The sequence below is a fragment of the Sciurus vulgaris genome, assembly GCF_902686455.1.
Source record: "Sciurus vulgaris genome assembly, chromosome: X".
Taxonomy (NCBI): domain Eukaryota; kingdom Metazoa; phylum Chordata; class Mammalia; order Rodentia; family Sciuridae; genus Sciurus; species Sciurus vulgaris.
In genome coordinates this window covers 23407416-23435331 of record NC_136471.1, presented here as the reverse complement: position 1 = coordinate 23435331, position 27916 = coordinate 23407416, and the positions used below count along the sequence as shown (strand labels likewise).

General features: G+C 37.5%; 1 protein-coding gene across 3 annotated transcripts in view; it reads left to right on the top strand.

The window, feature by feature from the left end:
- The first annotated feature begins 12693 nt into the window (after positions 1-12693).
- OCRL (OCRL inositol polyphosphate-5-phosphatase) overlaps positions 12694-27916 on the top strand; it is a 65285-nt gene continuing 50062 nt past the window's right edge. For 2 of the 3 annotated variants that reach the window (XM_079123360.1, XM_079123358.1), the window contains exons 1-3: positions 12694-12918; positions 13175-13257; positions 17699-17778. In XM_079123360.1, the coding sequence (XP_078979486.1) occupies positions 12880-12918; positions 13175-13257; positions 17699-17778 (202 nt within the window). In that variant the 5' untranslated portion in view covers positions 12694-12879. The remainder of the gene's footprint in view (positions 12919-13174; positions 13258-17698; positions 17779-27916) is intronic. The other variant, XM_079123359.1, reaches the window with a different exon arrangement.

Sequence of the window (27916 nt, the reverse complement as noted above, 5' to 3'; positions counted from 1 at the left end):
TTACTTCCAGTTTTTTGCAATGGATGTGTTTCCTTACATAATTAATAAACAAATCACATTTTTAAAAGATGAATGGCAAAATATTGTTCAAAGTTTGACAAGTTGATATAATCCCTAACAGGAATGCGCGAGTAGATAGGGTGAACCCAAAAAAGGAAAATAATTATTTTAGACTGAGGAGACCATACAATTATAATGTGTAATGTAATGGATATGATATAATGTATTTACTGTTTACAATATAGTTGAGGAATTGTTTTTAACCATTGTCATTTTATATTGTATATATAAGGATTTTTCTACTTTTAAAAACTATCACAACCGGGCACAGTGGCACATACCTGTAATCCCAGTGACTCCAGAGGCTGAGGCAGGAGGATGGCAAGTTCCAAGCCAGCCTCACCAACTTAGCGAAGCCCTGTCTCAAAAGAGACAAAGGGCTGGGGATGTGGCTCAGTGGTCAAGCGCCCCTGGGTTCAATCCCTGGTACCAAAAAATTAATTAAAAAATAAAAATCATCACACAAAACCCAGCTCAGGAAAAAGATATAGCAGATTTTTAAAAGTGGCCCTAACCTCGAAATTCTGTCTGTTCATGATGCCCTCAAACATGAAACACATGCTAAATAATCTGAATTGGATTTGCTAAAGGCACAATATCATCCATAATAAAAATCATTAGAATCAGAATAGCAGGTATTACCAACTTTGGCTCTACAGTCAAAAAATACTTGGAGTTCACATTCTACCAACTTATTCTACCTCTCTAACATCAGATTTGCATCTCCAAAGTGGGTATGATAATACTGAATTCAAAGTGGTTATATGAAGATTTAATGTAAAATACATGTAAAATTTTTATCATGCTCTAGGCATGTAATGTACCCTCAATGTATGTCAATTAACAATAAAAAAGGGCAAGGTAAGGGCTGGGGATATAGCTCAGTTGGTAACGTGCTTGCCTCGTAAACACAAGGCCCTGGGTTCAATCCCCAGCACTGCAAAAAAAAGAAAAAAAAAAAAAAAAAAGGGCAAGGCAAGGTGATGCTTTGAGCTTTAGACTGGGCCAAGGAAAAAGTCAAGATATGAGAAAGTGCCCAGTGACTCAGGAGGCTGAGACAGGAGGATCACAAGTCTGAGGCCAGCCTCAGCAACTTAGGGAGACTGTGTCTCAAAATAACAATAAAATAAAATAACAGGGCTGGGATGTAGCTCAGTGGTAAAGTGCCCCTGCATTTAATCCTCAGTACCAAAAAGAAAAAAAAAAAAAAAGTTATAAGAAAGTAAGTTCTAAAAGTCAGTCCTTCTAAAGTAGAAATGAGGCAAAACTGTCTTTGCCAAGTTAATTCACTCTGTTCATTATCACTTGTTAGAATCAGCAATTGGGTGCAATTACACTTTCCCAAAGGTAGATTCTGAAGAAAGTCAGTAAATAAGGGGGAAGAGGCGTAGGAAACTTCCCTACTTAGACTGTGACCTCCTTGAAGATAGGGACCATATCTGATTCATCTTTACTCCATGTTGTCCTCTTATTTCTCCCATTTTTCCTCCTTCAGTCTTGCCCTCAGTGTCGGTTTTTGCCAGATTTCACATGTATAAGAATACAATTTTTAAAACTCTTTGAGCCTCATTTCTAAATAGTTTCCATTGTTTTTGAAATACACTTTGAGCTGAAATAAAATGTTTTCCTAACAAAACCCTCTCCTCAGTTAATGTGTTGTTGTTCATGAACAAGTTGCCAGAGATGCCTGTCTTGATTTTCCTGGTTCTTCTCATTCATTTTCTAGACATCTGGGATGCTCTGGTTGGTTGGGGGGGCAGTCTTCATCCATCCATGGGTCTGCTTTTTAGTCCAATTTGAAGATCACTTCAGGTTTGGTAAATCAGTAACCCAATGATTCCAGACTACTGTAGGTCTCCAGCATCGGGTCCCTGTACAAAGTACTCTGAGTACCATCCGGGTCCTTCCAAGTGAATTCACCACCACATCCTCAAACAACACCAATCCCATAAGTGTATCCATTCTCTTTGCTCTTGGAAACACAGAGGACTCTAGAGTTTTAGCTTCAGGAACACAGAATCCAAATCTGGAGCCTAGTAGCAGCAAAGGGAGAGTCAAGGGGTCTGTCATTTACACACTTGCATAATAGTTTCCGGGGCTCATTTGCAGTTAACCCATTGGAACAAGATTCCCAAGACTATGATGATTTGCCAAGAGAATGAATTGGGTCCTTGTCCAGGACCTAGATTTGTATATGAGTATCACCTTGAGGTCTTGTTAAAATGCAGATATCCGGCCCCACTCCCAGAGTTTCTAAATTGGTAAATTTGAAGTGGGACTAAGAATTTACCTTTCTAACAAGTTCTGAGGTGATGTTGATGCTGCTGGTCCAGGGACCACCATTTGAGAACCCATAACCTAGAACAGGGACCAGCAATTTTTTTTTATAAAGGGCCAGAGAGTAAATATTTGAGGCTTTAAAGAATATAATGACTTTGTCTCAATGACAAGACTCTGCTGTTGTAGCATGAAAGCAGTCATAGGACATAGGTAAACACATGAGCATGCCTATGTTCCAATAAAACAATCTTGCCTAGCATTCATGAGTTTCTGGGTTTTGGTCCCTAGCACTGAAAAAAAAGAAAAACACCCACAAATAGTGAAATATTATTCTTTTGATTTTTCCAACAATTTAAAAAAGTATAAACCAATCTTAGATCAAAAACCGCACAGGGCATGGTGGTACACGCCTTTAATCCCTGCGACTCTGGAGGCTGAGGCAGGAGGATCATGAGTTCAAAGCCAGCCTCAGCAACTTAGTGAGGCCTTAAGTAACTCAGTGAGACCCTCTCTCTAAGTAAAATATGAAAAAAGGCTTGGGATGTGACCCATTGGTTAAGTGCCCCTGGATTCACTCCCCACTACCAAAAAAGAAAAAAAGACAAACATAAGTGGAAAATTGAAGAAAAAACAAAGCAATATGAGAAGGTGTTTAACTTTAGCAGGCATCGGGAAAATGTAAATTAGAACCAAAATGAGATACCGTTACACAACCACTAGAATGACTAATATTTTTAAAGACCGACAATAGCAAGAGTTGATGAGGATAGGCAGCAATGGGAACTCATATAATGCAGGTGAAAGTGTAAATTATACAACTACTTTAAAAACTAGTGTGCCATTGTTTACTATAGTTGAACACACATGAACCCTATTGTTGTGGAGACAGAGATGCGCCACCCATACTCTCCTTCAAGGAAGTGCATTCTGTCTAGACATCGGGAACACAGTCAGCAGACAGTCTTCAGCTGTCTGCCTTGGTGCCAGAGAGCTGTTTGCCTAAGTACACACTCCTCCTAAGGTGAAAGAGTGAGGCAAGAATGTAAAGGACCATTTTGGCCTCACACAGAACACACCAGTTGGCTTTCCTTGTTCTAAAGTTTGACTCAGGTTTCATTATGCTTGAATTACATTTCATCTTCATTACCTATCCTACTGCCTCTGCCTTTATTTCACAGGTATTGATCCCTAATAAACATCTTAAAGCCAACACTGCACCTCAGCTTTTACAGCCTCAGAGCCCAACCTGTGACACCTTTGACCTAGTAATTCCACTACGAAAATTTACCCTAGAGAAAAATCATCCAATGTACACCAAAAACCATGTACAAGAACATTCTTAGCAGTTTTTGTTTGTAATAGCCAAACACTGGAAAACACCTAATGTCTATTAACATTGAATGAATGGAACTGAATACATTCACAAAATGGAATATTATACATCAGTGAAATTTAATAACATCTATATATGACCACAAGCATGGCATACTATTGAGTGAAATCAACTAGACATAAAAGAGTACATACCATATGATGTCAAATAGGCAAACATATTTAGGTTATATTCATACGTGATAAGACTAAAAAGAAAAATATGGATATCATTACCCTATATACATGTATGATTATACTACTGGAGAAGTTGTGCTCCATTTGTGTACAATGTGTCTAAGTGCATTCTATTGTCATGTATAACTAATTAGAACAAATTTTAAAAATAAAAAAATTAATAAAAAAAGAAAAATGAAGGAAATGATTATCACAAAGGTCAAGATAATGGTTATATCCAGGGGTGATATTTTTTAAAAATTATTTTTGCATTGCTGGGGATGGAATCCAGGGCCTTGCACATGCTAAGCAAGTGCTCTCCCACTGAGCTATATCCTCAACTCAATCTTCAAAAATTTAATGACCAGTATAGCACAAACCTTGACTAAATCAAACAGACAAAAGCTTTTATACTTCTCCAGAGAATGGTGGCTCAGTGCTAGCTCTAGTTTAATTCTGGGTGGGAAGAAGGAGTGATTAGAGAGAGGTGCCTGGCTTGGGGGTATCTTTTCAAAGCATTAACAATGCTCAATTGTCTAACTCAGGTAGTGGTTACATGGGCATTCATTTTATAATTATTTGTTAAGCTATGCTTGTATATTTTATGCACATTAAAGAAAGGAAAATAGACCTGCCACGGAAAATATAAACTGATGTTTTATAAACATTCATTTTAAAATATGTGACTACAGGGCTTGGAATGTAATTCAGTGAGAGAGCACTTGCCTTGCATGCCTGGGTTCAATCCCCAACGCCACAAAAAAAAAAAAAAAAAAAAAAAGATGTGACCATAAAGCGCTGTGGGGAGATGGTGGGGCAAGTGGAGATAAGAATGACCAGGCCCATCATGTGCTTTTTCATTCTGTAACAACATGAAACAAAACAGATTTGAGAAGTTTCAGAAAATTCTATAAGAGGTGCACAGAGACACTATTGTCCAGAAGATGGAGCATTCCTTTCCAGCTGAGAGGTAACAGGAGAAAAACTTCACCAACTGAGGTGAGCATTGAAGAATAGATCATTCCAGCAGGTACCCTCACAGAGAGACTGGGGGAAAGGTATGGCATTAGCAGCATGATGAAAGTAGGAATGAGTAGATTGTGGTCAAAAAAATCAAACAAATTGATTAGAGCAGCATTTCCCTATTTGGTTTGATGCTTAAAATACTCAGGAAGATTCAAAATCATTATTTTCTGCAAGGAAAATATTTCTTCAAAATCAATATTTTCTGCAAATTTATAATTTTATGATCCACAGATACCTATCAAAATGCTACTGTGCTAGGTGCTAAGTGATTGCTTGGTATACAGTCATAAGCAAGCAGACAAAGTTCTGGACTTTACACTACCTGCAATTGGACTTCATTTCTTTCTTGAGGCACCATTCTTCCTGAGAGAAACAATCCAGTCTTATGCACGTAAAATTCAGGCAATTCAATGTTTGGGCTCTTTTAGTCGTTTCGTATTTAAACTTGACCAGATTTAGGATTCACCTCCTCCCTCCTTCGTGACCCTCATGTTGATTTTGAACTCCAGAGTTTATGCAAGAATAAAATAATAGTGGTGGATAGAAGAAGCCTACTTCTTAGGCTCTTTTTTTTGGGGGGGGGGGGGGTACCAGGGATTGAACTCAGGGGCACTCAACCACTGAGCCACATCCCCAGTCCTGTTTTGTATTTTGTTTAGAGACAGGGTCTCACTGAGTTGCTTCAGGTCTTGCTAAGTTGCTGAGGCTAGCTTTAAACTTGCCATCCTCCTGCCTTACCCTCCTCAGGCTCTGGGATTACAGTTGTGCGCACCACACCTGGCTTCTTGGACTCTTGATGTAGTCTGCACTGGCCCTTCAGTAATCCATCTATGCTGCCATCCATGTAATGTGGCTAACTCCCCACCAGGCCTCTAATGGCATGGTCCCTGTATTTCCCCAGCACAGCTCCATTTTGTCATGACCACAATATTTCAGCTTTTAAATTCTTTTTCTACTTGCCTCTTATCACTTTTGAGGCTCTTGCCTGTTGGAGGTGGAGGGTTGGTGTGAAGATCGTAATGTCTTGACCAGCAGGGACTCTTCCCAAATTTTTCTTATACCCTGGACAGTGATATAAAACAATAACCTAAACACAAAAGCTATGTTCTCCTCCTACCTTTATGACACCTGCATTGGAGGTGAGACAAGTCTCATGTCTCACTGCCTACATTGAGAAGGGTCACAAGGGTGAGGGTAGAGAGGCACTCAGGCAATCTTTATAGATCATCCCATTATATCTATGACAGTATAGATCTCATAGCACTCACAAATAGACAAAAACTGCTTTCAAGACCTGATGTTCAGAATTCTCGAATTTTGTGCTTTAAAAGCTATCAAATTGCTTACTTTAATAATTCTTGTGTTTTGTTTCTAAATGATGAGATTGAAGATCTCATCGTTTTATTTTGCAGATGTGAATTTTTATTTCCAATAAGTGAGAAAGCAAAATGAATTGAACCATAACTCCATTTTCTCCTTTAGGGTTTCCAAAGTACTGAGCAATGTAATGTACTATATGAGAATTTGGATCGGATAAATGCACCCTATGGGCCTGATGGGTGTCATCTTGAGAATTTGTAGAAATTTGATTATTTTTAATGTTTTTTTATTCCATCATCATCATCTCTCTAATTATTTGGGGATATATATTAAACAGCTTATGATCATGTTTTGTAATATAACACTATATAAAGGTCAGGACCAAAGTGGAAAGCTGGTAGTATTCTGCTGAATGATCAACTGAATACATGAGTTATGAGCACACGTATCTGATTGCCACTTAATGCTGCACATGTGCAATTCCAGAAGGAATGATGGGTAATAACATAAAGTTTGTATAGAGTAGTCTTAGGTGATAACTCTGGAAAGGTACATTCAGGACAGATCCTTGGAGTATTAAAGGCTCCATATTTCAGTTTGACATCTCCAGTTTCTGAGAGGAGGAAGCAAGCAGGCCTGGGCAATGCCAGACCTGGTTATGAGATTCACTAAGTAGAAAGGAGAGCCTAGCCAAGGAGAACGACCTAGGGAAGGAAATTAAGAAACTAGCCAGAGTAGGGCAAAAGTAGCAAAGGGAAGGTGAGACTCAGAGGGGAAGAAGGAGGGTCTAGAGGGCATTGCATATACAAGGAGGCCAGTTTCTCCTGCCTACTGGGCCTGTCACCCTCTCACCAGGAGTGTAGGTGATGGCCTGTGGCCCCAGGTAATGAGCCTTTCTCACTCCAGATTCTATGAGGAATGAAAATAAAAAATCACAGAAATGTAAAATAAAAATATGTAAATAAAGTAAGCTTTTCTCTACAGAAAACCATATCGATGTTGGATTTGTGTACATGTAAAGCATGGCTTTTCAACTAGTGGTGATTTAGAAATCAATGAATCATTTATGCTTCTCAAGGCCTGCTTTCTCTTAGGCCTGCTTTCCAGTCTCTGGCTGCTGACTCACCTACTTGAAATCTTCCCTCCCAGACTCATCTATGTCAGGCAGGCCTGTTTTTGCCTTCACAGGCCCTGAACAATTTGACTTGTGGAGGCTTCAGGCAGCATCATATTGAACATATTAAAAGGCATCTGCATTCTGCATTAAACGTTCATATTTTTGCCATAAATTTTTGAAATGGCTTTTGTAAGCTTGCTTTTGAAATTATTTCTCTGCACGTTAACTAATTTAGTTAATAATGGCTGTGATTTCTCCATAAAAATTATGCAGATTTGGGAAGTGAGAAGTTCCAACCTAACCTAAAATGTGTTTTCAAATATAATGAGTTTTAGGACTGGGGATATAGCTCAGTGGTAGAGCTCTTGCTTAGCATGTGTGATGTCCTGGGTTTAATGCCCAGCACCACAAAAATCAAATGAATATAGTGAGTTTTGAAATAAATTTAACAATTTAAATTGTTAACAATTATTTAACAATTAACAATTTAATTGTTAAATTAGTTTAACAATTAATGAACATGATGCACTATCTCATTTTGTGGCCATTTAAATAGCAATTATCTTTTGAGTTTGTTAATTTCTTTTAGTTTATAGCCTTGATATCTTAAAGATCTCATTTTTTTCTTGCAATACTGGGGATTGAATCCAGGGCCTTGAGCATGCTAGGGAAAGCATTCTACGCATTCTATCACTGAGCCACATCCTCAAACCAAGGTCTCAATTTTTATTTTGTCTCTGAAATCTTAAAAGTTCTGGGCATTTAGTGATAATTGTCTAATGGATAAAAGACAGGCACTGAGCACCTACTTAATCCCATGGGGGTGATGAATTTAATGAGTTTTCTGTTTTTCTTGAAGCTAACATTTCATTTATTTGCATTTCATCCAGTGACCATTTAACTCTTCACATTGTATTTTTTTGGAGGGGTGGGCACTGGAGATTGAACCCAGGAGTGCTTAACCATTGAGCTATATTCCGTACCCTATTTTTTCATTTTGAGACTGAGTTTCATTAAGTTGCTGAGGCTAGCTTTGAACTTGTGATCCTCCTGCCTCAGCTTCTTGAGTTGCTGAGATTACAGGCATACACCACCATGCCTGGCTAGATATCTCTTACGTACAACCATCATTTCCTCTGGTAAAGTCCCCAATTTTTAGTTTCCTTACCTCAATATGCTTCAGTTTCTACATAAGCTCTTATTCTTCATTAAACAAATAGTTATTGAATATCACTATATGTCAGGCACTGTTTTAAGTTCTGAGAACAGAGGAAGATGTATCTTGCCTTTTCTCTAAGCCAAATTCCTCCATCCTAACCTCGGATCCTTGCTTTTCCCAATTACTGGGAATGGGATTTTGCTTGCAATGTTGCTGCCTCCATCTTCTAGCATATTAAAAGGTGCCCTCTTTGCTGGCTCTTTTATCTTTGCTTTAAAGCGGCTTCAGGCTTCGCCCAGAACCTTTGTTTGACACTTCTTATCATTTAATTAAAATTGTATTTTGCTCCTTTTTTAAATTTCCAAACTTCTTCAGTATGTGCTCTCTTATTTCCATTTTATCATGCCACAGCCCCCCACCCTTTTCATCTTGCTTCTATTCTCATGGCTTATTTTTTTAAACTTATTTTTATATACCACAGTTTCTTTATCCATTCATCTGTTGAAGGGCATCTAGGTTGGTTCCATAATCTAGCTATTGTGAATTGAGCTGCTATGAACATTGATATGGCTGTGTTACTGTAGTATGCTGAATTGTAAGTCCTTTGTGTATAAACCAAGGATTGGGTATATATACACAATGGAATATTATTCAGCCTTAAAGAAGAATAATATTATGGCATTTGCAAATAAATGGATGGAATTGGAGAATATCATGCCAAGTGAAATAAGCCAATCCCAAAAAACCAAAGGCCGAATGTTTTCCCTGATAAGTGGAGGATGATATATAATGGGGTGGAGGGGTGGGGAGTGAGAGAAGAATGTAGGAACTTTAGATTATGTAGAAGTAAATGAGGGGGGTATGAAAAATGGTGGAATGAGACAGACATCATTACCCTATGGACATGTATGATTACATGAATGGTATGAATCTACATCGTGCACAACCATAGAAACAAAATGATGTACCCCATTTGTGTACAATGAATCAAAATGCAGTCTGTAAATTAAAAAAATAAATAAAATTATTTTTAGTTGTACATGGACACAATACATTCATTTTTATATATTTTATTTATATGTGGTGCTGACGATGGAACCCAGTGCCTCACACATTCTAGGCAAGTGCTCTACCACTGAGCCACAACCCCAGCCCCCTCATGGCTTATTGATGTCACACATCTGTCTCCAGTAAACTCCGTAACTCATCAGAAAGAAAGCCTCTTGACCCTCATTTTTCTTGGACTATTGTCCACATTTGTCATTGCTAACCCTCCTCCCTCATAGATTTCTTTGTCTTTTATTTCATCAGTTACAATCTAATGCAGAAAATCACATGGAATAACATAACTAATATACAGACCTACCACCCAGTTCTATCAAATCTTGTGATATCATCTTTCAGATTGTTTCAATAAATAAATATTACAGGGCTGGGGTTGTGGCTTAGTGGCAGAGTACTTGCCTAGCATGTGAGAGGCATTGGGTTCAATTCTCAGTACCACATATAAATAAATGAGTAAAATAAAGGTCCATCAACATCTAATAAAAACTTTTAAAAAAAGAAATAAATATTACAGGTGTAGTTGATATTCCCTGTATAATCCTCCCAGTCTCACTCTTTTAACCCTTCCTTAAATTTGGTGATTGTGCCCTTTCATATTTTATATTTATTCATTATATACTATGTAGCCACTAGAAACAGATATTTTCAGACTTTATATAAATATTACATAGAACATGTTTCGCAATTTGCTTTTTGCTCAGTTATATTTTTGAGATTTAACTCTTACTACATATATCTCAAATTCATTTTAATTTCAAAATAGTATTTAATTTCATGAATATTATGATTATTTATCTGTCAATAAGTATTTAATTTGCTACCTTTTTGAGATTACAAATAGTACAGCAAATAACATTACTTATTTGTTGCTTTGTGCACAAAGATTAGAGTTTTCCCAGGGTCTATACCTAGAAATTGGAATTTCTAAGTTGAAGGGTATTAAATTCTCAACTTTATTAGACATTGTCGAATTGCTCTTCACAACAATTCTACCAACTTTTACTCCTTTTCGCATCGGATCAGAGATCTATCTGTTCAACATCCTCAACAACACTTGGTATTTTCTCACTTTTAAAATTTTTGCCAAATCAATGGTTGTGAAATGATATCTTATGATTTCATTTTTAAATTTCCCTGAATAGTAATAAAGTTTCATATCTTTATTGACCATTTGGGTTTCCTTGACTATTAATTGCTTACTCATACATTTTGTCAATTTTTCTACTAGGTTTCTTTCATTTTCTAACTTATTTATCAGATTTCCTATATAGCCCGAATCAATATTTTTCTAGCATCTACTTTGTTCTAGGAATCATTCAAAGCACTGAGAATGCTGCTATGAACAAAACAGGCAAAACTATTTACCCTCATGGAACTAGTATCCTGATGGAGGAAGTTAAATGACCAACAAGACTGATAAGAAATTAGATAAAACAGTGGATAGTTAGAGAAATCCTTTGAAGAAAAGTAAACAGGGAAGAAGGATCGTATGTTTATGGAAGCAGAAAGAGGGCATTATTGATTTGTTATTTTAAATGAAGTGGTCTAGGAAGACCTCACTGAGAAAGTGACATGTGAGCAAAGAGCTGAAGGAGATGAGAGTGCAGCCAGAGTAAACAGAAAGTGCAAAAGCCCTGAGGCAAGAGTGTGCCTGACAAGTCCTAGGAAAAGCAAGGAGCCAGTGTGATTAAACATAGCAAATGATAAAGAGTGCTGGAAACGCAAGTCAGAAGGCGATGACAGCTAAAAGTATAGGACCTCATAGATTACCCTTTGTTGATAAAATGCATTTGAAAAATATTTTCTCCCACTCTGTGGCTTGTCTCCTTTATATTGTCACAAAACATATCCATTTTGAAATTTAATGTGACCGAAGGTATCATTCTCATTCCCTACTTCAAGATCATAAGAATATTCTATTTTCTTTTTCTTTTTGGGGCAGTGGGATTGAAGGGCCTTGTATATGCTAAGAAAGTCTCCTGTCACCAAGCCCCGCTACCATTTTCTTCTGAAAGTGGTGAAGTTTTGCATTTAACATTTAGATCTTTTAATCTACCTGTAATTAATTTTCCCTTATGATTTGAGGTAGGGATCTAATTTTATAACTTTCTATATGAAAAAGCAATAGCCTCAGGACCATTTAGTGAATAATCCATTCTTTCCCCACTGATCTGAAATGCCACATAATTTGAATATCAATTTTCCATATATGTGTAGGTCTGTCTTGAGGCTCTGTACTCTGTTCCATTGGTCTATTTCCATACTACATTTTAAATTATTATTGGCTTAAAGTCAGCCTTGATATCTAGTTAAGTATAGATTCTGGACAAGTCTATAACCCAATTGAAGCATTGTTTGGGGGAGAATATTTTTGTGGCTGTCAACAGAGTAAAAAAGTCAAAGAAGAGATTAAAGCCAATAGGATTTATTCGGGTAAAATGCAGCAACCCAGATTGGACATCAAGGGCTTACAATAAAGTAATGGCAGTCTGAAAGGAGAGTAAAAGGATGGAAAAGACATTCCAAAGAAAATGTTAACAAGGCTTGTTAACGGTTTGGATACGGAGATTAGGAGAGGAAGAAAGCATGTGGTTTTGAGGTTTCGGGGCTGGGTGGTTATCTGAAATGATGAGCTCGTTTTATCATACAGTGTTCTTTTGACAAAGTGATATATTAGGTAAGAGGTCTAGGTCAGGGATATATACTTGGGCTTTGCCTGCTTAGGGGTGACCTGGAGCGGATGCAAAGAAGGAGCAAAGATCTGAGTCTTGGGAAATATTCCAGTAAGAGTTGGAAGAAAGAAGAGGAAAGGTAGAACAACTGATAAGTGAGAAAACCAACATGGTGCATCATAACTTTAATAAGGGTGTTTTTGTGTTTTTTGGTTTTTTGGTTTGGGGCTGTGATGAGGATCCTACTGGCCCACCATGTTTGAGTTTCTTCATAGGTATGGACGTGTTTTGTTTCTGTGGCAATTTCCAAAGTCCTTTGGTGTGTCACATGTAGCACTTGAAACTTATTCATTGCTGGATGTGGTCGAGACGCCCCCAATCCGCCGGGTCACTGGCTGTAGTTCCCCCTGTTGGCCGCAGGGGGCGGAATCTGCGGCGGCCTGGAAAACTGGCGGGGGCGCAAGGCGCCGCTCTCTCTCGGGTCAGGCTCTCGCCTCCCGGCTCTCAGCTCCCAACGCTGAGCCGTTTCTCAAACAACGCGCAGCAGAGGCGGGTTGGTGTCAGGACGCTGGAGGCAGAGTCGTCGGAGCCACTCGCACACCGCAGCCCCACCGAGCCTGCAGGCCTCCGGGATGGAGCCGCCGCTCCCGGTCGGAGCCCAGCCCCTTGCCGTATCCGCCTAAGAGAAAGGGGGAGGGGAGGCCGCGCTTGGCCGGGGTGGGGGTCGGGGGGACTGCGGAACATCGCAGGGCGGGGGCGCCGCTAAACCCAGAGGATGAACCCAGCTGGGGAGAGGGCCGGCACCGGAGGCGACATTTGTGGGGGATGGGGGAGGACGGCCAGGGGAGCGGGAGACTCCCACCGCCCCACAACGCATTTCCCCTGCACAGCTGCGCTTCTGAAAAGGAGACCCTTGACTAGTGCCTGCATACTATCGAGGGTTTGGAGATGAAGGGTCCTCTCCGGGAGCCCTGCGCGCTGACCCTAGCCCAGAGGAATGGGCAATATGAGTAAGTAACCACCTGATTCCCACAGAAGGGAGCCTTCCATTACCTCCAAGCCCTACCCGCGACGGGCCACCCACCGTCTTCCCACTGAGGCCACGCGGGCAACAGGTTCATGCCCAGGTGTGAAGTGCAAGTACTCTCTAACCACGGGGCTTTGTCCCCAAGTTGCAACCCTGTAGATTGCTCCTGGCAGTGTAGTTCAGTGGAAGGACTCAATGGGCGGGGTAGCAGGAAGCCTGAGTTCTTAGTTCCTGCCCCTGCAACTGACATGTGTTGTGTAACCTTGGGCAAGTCAGTAGGCTTTCTGCGTCTTAGTTTCCTCATCAGTTGAATAGAAAATCAGCTGCCTTGCTTTATAGCCTTTGGAGGTGTAACTGGGGAATAATATTTGCAAACGTTTACAAAAAGTAAAGGTCTATGGGAAAGGTGCATTGTCAATGTTAACAGTCTTGTCTTTTCTTAATCCCATTCAACTGGTTCCTCCAGTCCCCCACACTCTGTTATTCCACTTGCTTGAAGGCATACTCATTAATTCAGTAGTGGTTTAGTGTAAGCCAGTAACTGCCTTACTTGACTGTTGGAAGCAAAGGTGATGAAATATGTAGAAATATAAGTTACATTTGTCATTGTATCAGTGAGTGCTACTGATTGCTTTGATGAGCTGTCACCATAGCTATTCATCTTATTCCCTTGCCACTTACCCTTCATCTTTAAACTATCTGTGATGACCTTTACATATCATAGGGCCCTGTCCCTACATGCTGCCAGTCCACCTCCTTGGTTGTCCACTGATTTCTTGAAATCGCATATTTTCACAGTTTAAAAATGGTTGATCAGTTAAATCCTCATGTCTCCTGATGTTGAATTCTGCATAAAAACAATGTTCTCAGTCCCTACCTTTTTTAATTGATACAGAAGAAATTCCCACTAACCTAGCCTGCACTTAGCTGAAATTATTGGTGCCATTATAACTGGACTTCAACTGGTTCTATGAAGTAGGTCTTTCCTAGGTTCTGCTTGGTCAGTTCTGTTGATGTCAGAAATTCATGATGTTTTTCCCATATTTTGTCACATTCTGGAAGACCAGATTAATAAAACTAAATTCAACAGGAAAGTTTAGAATGGAGTGGAGAGATGTGATCTTGGAGCAAACCTATAAATTTTTTTTTGTATCTTCTGTAAAAACAAAATTGCAAGAGATGAGTAGAATAGCTACATTGTTGAAATGACTGTAACCAAGGATCTAGTCCCTTGTTTTGGTAGGTTTGGATCTCTGTTCAACCAATAACGAGTAAGCAGCTGGCCTGGACATAAGTGCCTATTCCTATCTGGCTCTTGTACTAAAGAATATTTCAACTTGGAGGGCTAGGTGTCTTGACTATTTGTGTCCTCCCCACAGAGAAATTGAATTCTTGAGTTATAATTCTGTGTTAACTTATGCAGATGTAGCAACAATTGAAACTTGTTTTCTTGATATGTGCAAGATATTGTTCAAGGCACTTTTTATTTATTAATTAATTTAACCCTCATAATATTATCAACATCACCCTGCTTTTACAGATACAGACATTGAGGCACAGAGAAGTTGTCACTTGTTCACAGTTAGGAAGTAGCATAACTGAGATCTGAACCTGTGCAATGTATCTCAGAATTAACATAGAGAAATAATTTACTGGAGACACCTAATACCAAAATACCATCTATAATCCTCAAATTATTTTATCTTAAGTGCCTTCTCTGACTTGGAGGTCCAAAACTTTTTACTTTTCCACTTTTTATCCTGCAACTTGAAACCTGTCTTAATCTTTAGTTCTGTGGTTCCTATTATCAATGATAAAAGAAATTTACTTAGAGACCAATATTACAAATAAGTTTTTAAAAAAATAATCACACACCAAGATTATTTTTTCAAAGATAATAGATTATTACATAACCTGTTGTTTGACTTTTAACCTTTCTTGAACAAATCTTAGGGATAATGCTGGGTTGGCATTCATAATTCATCACTCTTTCTGTTTGACAACTCCTAAATTCCTATTTCTATTGTTTTGCTATATGCCTATGTATGTATTTTTTGTAGTACTGGGAATTGAACCCAGGAATGCTCTACCACTAAACTACATCACCAACCTTTTTAATTTTAATTTTGAGATAGGAGCTCACTAAGTTTCCCAAGCTGGCCTTGAACTTGTGATCCTCCTGCCTCAGCCTCCTGTCACTGGGATTATAGGCATGTAACACTGCATCCACCTATTATTTTGAATCACTCTGTTTGTAAATGAATAATTATGTTTAGATAGATTTTTATGCTTCTTCCTTGCCTTATTCTTTTGCTACAATTTATTTTGTGGCTAACATCCAGTAGATATTCAATAAATATTTGTGTGAAATTCACTTAAATTCTCATCTTCGTGGTGTTTTAAAATAATACAATCCATTTAAGCTTTACTGCTAATGATCACCACCATTTCTAATCTTCATATTTTCAGATTCTGGTGGTTTGTATTCATTTTCCTCAAAATAAGCTCTTCCTCTTTGACCCTTGCTTTCTTCTCAGTCTTTTATCTAGTTTCTGGTCTCTCTCTGGGTTTATAGGACTCTGTTCAAAGCACAGACTTTCTAGGCTGAAAGAGGCCAGCCCCATATTCCTGTAATCACCTTAAAATATAATTTATTACAAATTAGGTAGACAGGATCAAAGCAGAAAAACATCATTAATACTTTTATTTCCCTTAGTTCTATTTCAGCAATTACCCTGGGTTATCCCCTTCAGAGTTAACACATCTGAAAAATATCCAAAAGCAAAAATAAATTGCTCATGAAATCAAAAAAATAGAAATCAAAGCCTTCAAAACAATGACATTTTTAAATATTTTTAGTCATAGATGGACTCAATACCTTTATTTAATTTATTTATTTTTTTGTGGTGCTGAGGATCAAACCCAGTGCCTTGTACATACAAGGCAAGTGCTCCACCACTGAGCTGCAACCCCAGTCCAACAATGACATTTTTAATGTTGGTAGTTGAAGAGTTATATTTAGAAATTCACCTCTGTTTATAGCTTAATTAAGCTAGTTCACTTACTCAGCCAGTATTTATTGAGCATCTATTAGGCTGCAGACAGAATATGATAGGGTCCTTGCTTTCAAAGAGCTCAATCCTTGAGGGGAAATAAATATAACCATAATGGAGTGTGTAAGTGCTCAATTAGAAGGGCAAGTAAAGGAGCTGGGCATGGTGGCACACACCTGTAATCCCAGCAGGTTGGGAGGCTAAGGCAGGAGGATCATAAATTCAAAGCCAGCCTTAGCAATGTAGCGAGGCTAAGCAACTTAATGAGATCCTGTCTCAAAATAAAACATAAAAAGGGCTGGGAATGTGGCTCAGTGGTTAAGTGCCTCTGGGTTCAATCCCCAGTACAAAAAAAGGACAAGAAAAGTGGTTAAGGCCACTGGTTCTACTTGTGGTTGTCAAAGAAAGCTTCACAGAGAAGGTGATATTTGATCTGGGTCTCAGAAAAAAAAGGAGTGTTCCAGGCTTAAAAAAACAAAACAACAACAACAAAAAAAAACAACAACAAAAAAAACAGCCTAAGAGTGCTTGACTTTGGAGAAGCTAGTTGATATTCAGAATGGATTTTTACCCAGTAGTTTATATCTTTATTCTTGGCCACTAACGATAAGTAATAAATGAAAATTAGTATTTCAGGAGTACATGTGGATTTACAAGCCTTGCATTTCACACTGGGGAGCCAAGTTCAATCATGTTTACATAAAAATACCAGCATGAAGCTAGAAATCAGAGGACAAAACACAGGGATGTGAAGGCAATCTGGTTTCGATATCTATGTTGTTGGTCACTGGAGTTATTTTGACTGATCCAGCTGATTTGGTACCCCTTCATATTCCTCTGTGAACCTGCATGTTTATTTGAAGAGAGAACCATTCTTTGGTAAAAGTCATGGGACTATAATTTGAAAGCTAATGTATGACTTTTCAAATTTATTAATTTAACACATGGAAGTGCTTTTAATGTGTCAGACTCTGTGTTAGATGCTAGAAATACTATGATGAAAAGACAGCTGTGGCCTCCACCATCATGTAATTCATATCTAGCTATTCATTCTTCACTCTGGTATGCATACTCTGAAGGTGTATACTCTGCAATTCATGCTCTAAAGACTGTACACTGTTTTTAGGACATAGACTACTGTATGTTTTTTTATGGCACATAAGACTCTATGGGTGTTCAGATATTGATCACCATAAACATCCTTTAACTCCACAGCAGTATCTAGCTGTTATGTTGTTCAGATCCAGGGAACTAGATGTGGAAAATCTAATAAATACTAGAATTGTATAACAAGAGCACACAGAATTTTGTTGCTAAAGGCTTGAATTTTTCAGTAGCTATTAATTGATGCATTTTTTTTCTGTTTCCTAGGTTAATAATCCAGTTGCATGAGAAGGAACAGCATGTCCAAGATATCATTCCTATAAATAGCCACTTCAGATGTGTTCAAGGTATTAGCCTTAATTGCTTAGCTAGTTTTATAATGTTTTTCCTTGGTCATTATTACATTGTATAATGCCATACATATTTAAATTTGTCACTGCATGTAGAATGAAATATATTACTCTTTGCACCAAAAGTTGACATTACTGATTTATCACTTAGCAGATAAGTGTTTTATTTAAGAGTGGCTAAGGATTAATATTGAAACATACATAGATAAATAGATGCATAGATAGATATAGATGGATAGGGATACATAGATATAGATACATAGACCTGTTTTCCTATCTGGGATTACAAACGTATGTCTTCTATTACCTGTGTAGGTAATCTTTTATGCTTATTGTCCTGTATATAGATTTAAAATGGAATTCTTGGTTTAATGGACACTCAGCTCATTGTAAAGTATCAAGGTCATTTGGAGTCACAAATATTCAACACTTTGTTCCCAATTTGAAATTAAAATATTTGGCAGCATGCCTTGCCAAACTGTAATACCTTACACTCTTGTGTTGATTCCCAAAACTTGACATTGGTGAATCATAAGAAAATCAACTCTGGAGTGGAAATATTTGGCTTCCTGCCCTCAAATTTGTGGACTGAGCACCGAAAATCTGTTGTTTCATCTGTTACAATGAAACTCCAAAATTGAGAGATTTGTGTAGGATGTGTTGCTTCTGTCATCTCACATTGCTTTAGAAAGAGAATTGATTACTAGAGAACAAATGCATTATGTTTCCATCATGTTCAATGGTTTTATCAGGCAAAAGTTTTCTGTATCAATTGTAGCTTCTTGGAAAGCTTTAATCCTACCTTACATAGATTAACTACCTTGAAGTTTTTTTTATCACAACAGTAATATATATGTACATATATATGTATATACACATATATAGAGAGTACATATAATGTATATATATACTGTCTAAATAGAATATATATCATGCACACACACATACATGCATGCATGCATGCTGTCTAAAGTTTGGAAATAGCAGAACAACATAAAGAAAATGAGTCACCCAAATTTCCATCCTTGAGATAAATGCCTAGTATTTCCCCTTTTTCTACACATATAACTTTCAGGGTAAGTGGGACTCATCTTTTAATTTTTTTTTTTGGTCTGTTCCACATGCAGTTATTATTATGAGTGCTTTCCATGCTATTAATTGATATATTCTATTCTGTTTTGAAAACATATAAATCTCCTGTGATTGACATTTGGATTATTATTCACTAATATATATGCTAATGTGATGAACATCTTTTTATATAAATTTTCATACATCTCTTATTTCCTCAGGATTTATTTCTCTAAGTGAAAATAGCAGGTGTGGCTTTTTTATTGTTTGTTTTATTTACTTATACATGACAGCAAGATGCATTTTGATTCATCGTACACAAATAGAGTACAACTTTCCATTTCTCTGGTTGTACACGATGTAGCATCATACCATACTTGAAATCATTCATGTACATAGGGTAATGATGTTTGTCACATTCTACTGTCTTTCCTTCCCCCTCCCTCTCCCCTCCCCTCATTTCCCTTTACACAATCCAGTGTTCCTCCATTCTCCCCTTACCCCATCCCACCACCCCATTATGTATCAGCATCCACTTACCAGAGAATGGTTTTTTGGGGATTGACTTATTTCACTCAGCATGATATTCTCTCTTTCCATCCATTTACCTGCAAATGCCATAATCTTATTCTTCTTTTATGCCTGAGTAATATTCCATTGTGTATATATACCATGATTTCTTTATCCAGTCATCTATTGAAGGGCATTTAAGTTGGTTCCACAATCTAGCTATTGGCAATTGATGTGGCTCCGTGGTAGAGCACTTCTATCATGTGCAAGGACCTGGGTTTAATCCCTAGTATTGCCAAAAAAAATGCTGTGACTTTTGAAATTTTTAAAAAAAATTTGTCTACTTAATTATACCTGACAATAGAGTGCATTTTGACACATCATACAGAAATGGAGCATAACTTCTCATTGTTCTGGTTGTACATGATGTAGAATTACACTGGTCATGTAATCATATATGCACATAGGGTAATAATGTCTGATTCATTCTATCCTTCCTACCCCCATACCCCCTCCCCTCACTCCCCTTTGTCAAATCCCAAGTAACTCTATTCTTCCCTAGCCCACCCTATACTGTGAATTAGCACCTGCATATCAGAAAATATTCGGCCTTTGATTCTTTGGGATTTGCTTATTTCATATAGCATGATATTCTGTAGCTCAATCCATTTACTAGCAAATGCCATAATTTCATTCTTCTTTAAGGCTGAGTAATATTCTGTTATGTATATATACCACATTTTCTTTATTCATCTGTTGAAGGGCACCTAGGTTGGTTCCATAGTTTAGCTGTTGTGAATTGAGCTGCCATAAACATTGATGTGGCTACATCACTGTAGTTTGCTGATTTTAAATCCTTTGGGTATAAACCAAGGAGTGGGATAGCTGGGTCAAATGGTGGTTCCATTCTGCTTTATGAAGAATCTCCATACTACTTCCTAGAGTGGTTTCATCAACTTGCAGTCCAGCAATGTATGAGTGTACCTTTTCTCTACATCCTCACCAACATTTATTATTGCTTGTATTTTTGATAATTGCCATTCTGACTGGAGTGAGATGATACCTCAGTGTGGTTCTGAATTGCATTTCTCTAATTGTTGAGATGTTGAACATTTTTTCGTATATTTGTTAATCAATTATATTTCTTCTGTGAAGTGTCTGTGCAGTTCCTTAGCCCATTTATTGATTGGGTTATTTGGGTTTTTGGTGTTAAGTTTTTTGTGTTCTTTATATATCCTGGAGATTAATGTTCTATCTAAGGAGCAGGTGGTTAAGATTTTTCTCCCATTCTGTAGGCTCTCTCTTCAATTTTTTTATTTTTTTCTTTGTTGTGAAGAAGCTTTTTAGTTTGATTCCATCCCATTTATTGATTCTTGATTTTACTTCTTGCAGTTTAGGAGTCTTGTTAAGGAAGTCTGTTCCTAAGCTAACATGGTAAAGATTTGGACCTACTCTTTCTTCTTCTTCTGTTAGTTGCAGGGTCTCTGTTCTAGTGCCTGAGTACTCAATCCACTTTGAGTTGAGTTTTGTGCAGGGTGAGAGATAGGGGTTTAATTTCATTTTGCTGCATATGGATTTCCAGTTTTCCTAGCACCATTTGTTGAAGAGGCTATCTTTTCTCCAATGTATGTTTTTGGCACCTTTGTCTAGTATGAGATACCTGTATTTATGTGGATTTGTCTCTGTGTCTTCTATTCTGTATCATTGGTCGATATGTCTGTTCTTGTGCTAAAACCATGCCATTTTTGTTACTGTGGCTCTGTAGTATAGTTTAAGGTCTAGTATTGTGATGCCTCCTGCTTTACTTTTGTTGCTAAGGAATGCTTTGGCTATTCTGGGTCTCTTATTTTTCCAAATGAATTTCATGATTGCTTTTTCTATTTCTATGAAAAATGTCATTGGGATTTTAATAGGAATTGCATTAAATCAGTATAATGCTTTTGATAGTATGGCCGTTTTTACAATATTAATTCTGTCTATCCAAGAGCATGGGAGATCTTTCCTTTTTCTACGGACTTCTTAAATTTCTTTCTTTAGTGTTCTGTAGTTTTCATTTTAGCAGTCTTTCTCCTCTTTTGTTATATTGATTTGCAAATATTTTTGAGGCTATTGTGAACGGGGTAGTTTCCTAATTTCTCCTTTAGTGGATTCATCACTGATGTATAGGAACACATTTGATTTATGGGTGTTAATTTTATATCCTGCTACTTTCCTGAGTTCATTTATTAGTTCTAGAAGTTTTCTAGTGAAATTTTTTGGGTCTTCTAAATATAGAATCATGTCATCAGCAAACAGTGATAGTAGCAGGTTTGACTTTTAAGATGGTATTTTGAAAAGACAGTATGTATTAAGCATTAAAAATACCTTCAATAAATAGTTTCTACATTGTTTAGAATAATTTAGTCATAACTATTTAGCCTGCCCTGTGTGAGTGAGACATGTTAATAAGCAAGGCACCTGCATACCATAGTAAGTCGCTATGGCTGCCTCACTTTTCAAGTTGTAGCTCTGTACAGAAAAGCAAAAGAACTTGACTTTACAATAGTATCCTGTTTGCTTTTTACCTTTTTTACTGCTTCTAGGAACTTGTTTGGCTTGTTTGTCTTAGTATTGTTTTTAATAAGAAACAGACAGCCAGTTGTTAGATTATAGTGATGCTTCTTGGGATCTGGAAAATATGAGCTTGCATACACCATAGTTCCCTGTGGAAAAATGTTATGTCCTTATGTTTTCACTTCCTTTCTGTCTGGAAATCTGTAAATGCTCAAGTTTTACCTAAAAGGTCCCAAAAAACAGTGATGAACATACAGTGCCTATGTCCTGATGTCCAGTTTGCTTCAACATGCTAGTCGTAGTATTGAAACTTCATTTCTAATATTAGACAACTTGGTTCCTTCCCAGTTACTTCTGTTATACCTGAATAATGAAGCTAAATATATAATTGAGTCTTGTAAGTGAGCTAGAAAAGTCTGAGCCTACTCCATCTGATCAGCATAGATCCAGGCTAATCCCAAGGAGTTAGTACCCAGGGTTCAGTTAGCTAGGAGATTCTGGCAGAGGTTGTTGGTCAAATCCAGAGAAGTCAGAGAGGAAATGATAGGTTGATCCTATCATTAGGATAAGGTTGACATAAGGTTGACACTAGGGGCAATGAAGGAAGTCCAGGAAAGCCTTTGAGAGAAAAAAGAACTCTGAAATTTCAAACTGCTTTGTGCTGTTTTTTTTTCTTCATTGACACATAATAATTATATGTATATATTATATTAATTATATATATATTTATGGGGTACAGTATGATAATTTGATATACAATGAGTAATAATCAAATCAGTAATTAGCATTTCTTTGTGTTGGAAATCTTCCAACTCCTCTCTTCTAGTTATATTTATTAAATTGTTACAATATGTAGTCATAGAGCACTAGATCTTATTCTTCCTTCTTTTCTTTCTTTCTTTCTTTTTTTTTTTTTTTTTTGATACCAGGGATTGAACCCAGGGGTGCTTAACCAGTGAGCCACATCCCCTGCCCGCTCTTTTTTTTTTTTTTTTTTTTTGGTACTGGGGATCGAACCCAGGGCCTTGTGCAGGCAAGGGAAACACTATACCAGCTGAGCTATCTCCCCAGACCCCCCCCCCGCCCTTTTTAAATATTTTAATTAGAGACAAGGTCTTGCTGAATTGCTAAGTGCCTCACTAATCTACTGAGGCTCTCTTTGAACTTGCAGTCCTCCTGCCTTAGCCTCCTGAGTTGCTGGGATTGCTGGCATGTGCCACCATGCCTCTTATTCTTCCTTTCTCACTGTACTTTAGGACCTGTTATCCATCTTCTCTATCCCTCCTCCACCCTACCTTTTCTAGCCTCTGGTGACCACTATTCTACTCTGCACTTGTATAAGGTCAACTTTTTTAGCTTCTACATGTAAGTGGGAACATTTAGTGTTTGTACTTCTGTGCCTGTCTTGTTTAACATAATGTCTTCTAGTTCCATTCATGTTGCCACAAATGAGAGGACTTCATACATTTTATGACTGGAAAATATTTTATTGTGTATATATACTACATTTCCTTTATCCATTCATCCCTCCTTGGACACCTCAGTTGATTCCATATCTTGGCTATTGTGAATAGTACTCAATAAACATAGGAATGGGACTGTTTTATACTTCTTTTTGAGTGTGGTAGGCATTGGACCCCCAGGTGTGAACTTGAGATGTGCTCTGGTACTCTGCTTTTGTATAAGGCAGGAGCAGAGGTAATGAAATCACTGGGAAATTTTCAGAGACTAGATCTGAGTTGAGAAAATAATTTACCTTGGGGCCTTCAGTGTCACTCCTTGGCTTGTTATAAGAAGTATCTAAAGGACATGCATTATATTAAATCCGTATGTTATACTTGAGGGACTAAACTTGTCTTCACTTGAATGAACATGTTAAGTTCCCTATTATTAATTTTTCATTCTTGATTTGTTTTGAGAAACTTCATTTGGTACTTATTCAGTTCATTTTTTTCTTAGTTGAATTGTTCAAGTCTTCAGAACCTAGTGCTACTGAAATTCTTTTTGGAAAAAATGCTGAACAAGTAATTTTTTTTTCAAGGCATACCATTTGTGTAATCATAAATTTACATAGGACAATGTTGCTTGATTCATTCTGTTATTTTTTCCCTTCCCCCCATCCCTCCCACCCCTCTTTTCCCACTATACAGTCCTTCCTTTCTCCATTCTTACCACCCTCCTTATCCCTAACCCTAAACCTAACCCTAATCCTAACACTAACCCCTCCCACCCCCATTATATGTCCTCATCCACTTATCAGCGAGATCATTGGTCCTTTAGTTTTTGGAGATTGGCTTATCTCACTTAGCATGATATTCTCCAGTTTCATCCATTTGCCTGCAAATGCCATAATTTTATCATTCTTCATGGCGGAGTAATATTCCATTGTATATATATGCCACATTTTCTTTATCCATTCATCAACTGAAGGGCATCTAGGTTGGTTCCACAATCTGGCTATGGTGAATTGAGCAGCAATGAACATTGATGTGGCTGTATCTCTGTAGTATGCTGATTTTAAGTCCTTTGGGTATAGGCCAAGGAGTGGGATAGCTGGGTCAAATGGTGGTTCCATTCCAAGCTTTCTGAGGAATCTCCATACTGCTTTCCAGATTGGCTGCACCAATTTGCAACCCCACCAGCAATGTATGAGCGTGCCTTTTCCCCACATCCTCGCCAACACCTATTGTTGCTTGTGTTCTTGATAACCGCCATTCTAATTGGGGTGAGATGGAATCTTAGGGTAGTTTTGATTTGCATTTCTCTTATTACTAGAGATGTTGAACATTTTTTCATATATCTGTTGATTGCTTGTACATCTTCTGTGAAGTGGCTATTCATTTCCTTAGCCCATTTGTTGATTGGATTATTTGTATTCTTGGTGTAGAGTTTTCTGACTTCTTTATAGATTCTGGAAATTAGCGCTCTATCTGAAGTATGAGTGGAAAAGATATTCTCCCACTGTGTAGGCTCACTCTTCACATTACTGATAGTTTCCTTTGCTGAGAGAAAGCTTTTTAGTTTGAATCTATCCTAGTTGTTGATTCTTGCTTTTATTTCTTGTGCTATGGGAGTCCTGTTAAGGAAGTCTGATCCTAAGCCAACAAGTTGAAGATTTGGACCTACTTTTTCTTCTATAAGATGCAGGGTCTCTGGTCTGATTCCGAGGTCCTTGTTCCATTTTGAGTTGAGTTTTGTGCAGGGTGAGAGATAGGGGTTTAGTTTCATTCTGTTGCATATGGAATTCCAGTTTTCCCAGCACCATTTGTTGAAGAGGCTATCTTTTCTCCATTGCATATTTTTGGCCCCTTTGTCTAGTATGAGAAAATTATATTTATTTGAGTTTGTGTCCATGTCCTCTATTCTGTACCATTGATCTACCTGTCTATTTTGGTACCAATACCATGCCGTTTTTGTTACTCTTGCTTTGTAATAGAGTTGAAGATCTGGTTTTGCGATACCCCCTGCTTCGCTCTTTCTACTGAGGATTGCTTTAGCTATTCTGGGTTTCTTATTCTTCCAGATGAATTTCATAATTGCTTGCTCTATTTCTGTAAGGTATATCATTGGGATTTTAATTGGAATTGCATTGAATCTGTATAGCACATTAGGTAGTATGGCCATTTTGACAATATTAATTCTGCCTATCCAAGAACATGGGAGATCTTTCCATCTTCTAAGGTTTTCTTTAATTTCTTTCTTTAGTGTTCTGTAGTTCTCATTGTAGAGGTCTTTCACCTCTTTTGTGAGATTGATTCCCAAGTATTTTATTTTTTTAGATGCTATTGTGAATGGGGTAGTTTTCCTAATTTCTCTTTCTGAAGATTCATCACTTATGTATAAAAATGCATTGGATTTTTGAGCATTGATCTTGTAACCTGCTACTTTACTGAATTCACTTATGAGTTCTAAAAGTTTCCTGGTGGAATTTCCAGGTTCCTCTAAATATATAATCATGTCATCAGCAAACAGAGATAGTATGAGTTCTTCTTTTCCAATTTGTATCCCTTTAATTTCTTTGGTTTGTCTAATTGCTCTGGCTACAGTCTCAAGGACGATGTTGAATAAAAGTGGTGAAAGAGGGCATCCCTGCCTTGTTCCAGTTTTTAGGGGGAATGCTTTCAGTTTTTCTCCATTTAGAATGATATTGGCCATGGGCTTAGCGTAGATGACCTTTACAATGTTTAGGAATGTTCCCACTACCCCAATTTTTTCTAGTGTTTTGAGCATGAAGGGATGCTGTATGTTATCGAATGCTTTTTCTGCATCTATTGAAATAATCATGTGATTCTTAACTTTAAGTCTGTTGATATGGTGAATGACATTGATTGATTTCCGGATGTTGAACCAACCTTGCATCCCTGGGATAAAATCCACTTAATCGTGGTGCACTATCTTTTTAATATATTTTTGTATGCGATTTGCTAAAATTTTGTTGAGAATTTTTTTGTCGATGTTCATTAAGGATGTTGGTCTGAAATTTTCTTTCCTCGATGTGTCTCTGTCTGGTTTAGGTATCAGGGTGATATTGGCTTCATAGAATGAGTTTGGGAGGGTTCCCTCCTCTTCTATTTTATGGAATACTTTGAGGAGTATTGGAATGAGCTCTTCTTTAAACGTTTTGTAGAACTCAGCTGAGAACCCATCTGGTCCCGGACTTTTCTTTGTTGGTAGGCCTTTGATGACCTCTTCTATTTCATTGCTTGAAATTGATTTATTTAAGTTTTGTATGTCCTCCTCATTCAGTTTAGGTAATTCATATGTCTCTAGAAACTTGTTGATGTCTTCGAGGTTTTCTGTTTTGTTGGAGTATAGATTTTCAAAATAGCTTCTAATTATGTTTTGTATTTCACTCATGTCTGTTGTGATATTTCCTTGTTCATTCTGAATTTTAGTAATTTGAGTTTTCTCCCTCTTTGTTAGTGTGGCTAAGGGTTTATCAATTTTGTCTATTTTTTCAAAGAACCAACTATTTATTTTGTTAATTTTTCCGATTGTTTCTTTTGTTTCAATTTCATTGATTTGGGCTCTGATTTTAAGTATTTCCTGTCTTCTACTACTTTTGGTGTTGGTCTGCTCTTCTTTTTCTAGGGCTTTGATCTGTAGTGTTAAGTCATTTATTTGTTGATTTCTACTTCTTTTGTTGAATGCGCACCATGAAATAAATCTTCCTCTAAGTACTGCTTTCATAGTATCCCAGAGATTTTGATATGATGTGTCTTTGTTCTCCTTTATTTCTAAGGATTTTTTTATTTCCCTCCTGATGTCTTCTGTTATCCATTCACCATATAATATTGTATTATTTAATCCCCAGATATTGGAGAAATTTCTGTTTTTTATTCTGTCATTTATTTCTAATTTCAATCCATTACGATCTGATAGAGTACAAGGTAGTATCTCTGTCTTCTTGTATTTGCTAACCGTAGCTTTGTGGCATAAAATATGGTCTATTTTAGAGAAGGATCCATGTGCTGCTGAGAAGAAAGTGTATTCGCTTTTGGTTGGATGGTATATTCTATATGTGTCCGTTAAGTCTAAATTGTTGATTGTATTATTGAGATCTATGGTTTCTTTATTCAATTTTTGTTTGGAAGATCTATCCAGTGGTGAAAGAGGTGTGTTAAAATCACCTAGTATTATTGTGTTGTGGTCTATTTGATTTCTGGAATTGAGAAGGATTTGTTCGATATACATGGATGAGCCAGTGTTCGGGGCATAGATATTTATGATTGTTATGTCTTGCTGATTTATGCTTCCCTTAAGCAATATGTAATGTCCTTCTTTATCCCTTTTGACTAGTTTTGGCTTGAAGTCCACATTATCTGAAATGAGGATGGATACTCCAGCTTTTTTGCTGTGTCCGTGTGCATGGTATGTTTTTTCCCATCCTTTTACCTTTAGTCTATGGGTATCTCTTTCTATGAGATGAGTCTCTTGCAGGCAGCATATTGTTTGATTTTTCTTTTTAATCCAATCTGCCAGTCTATGTCTTTTGATTAGG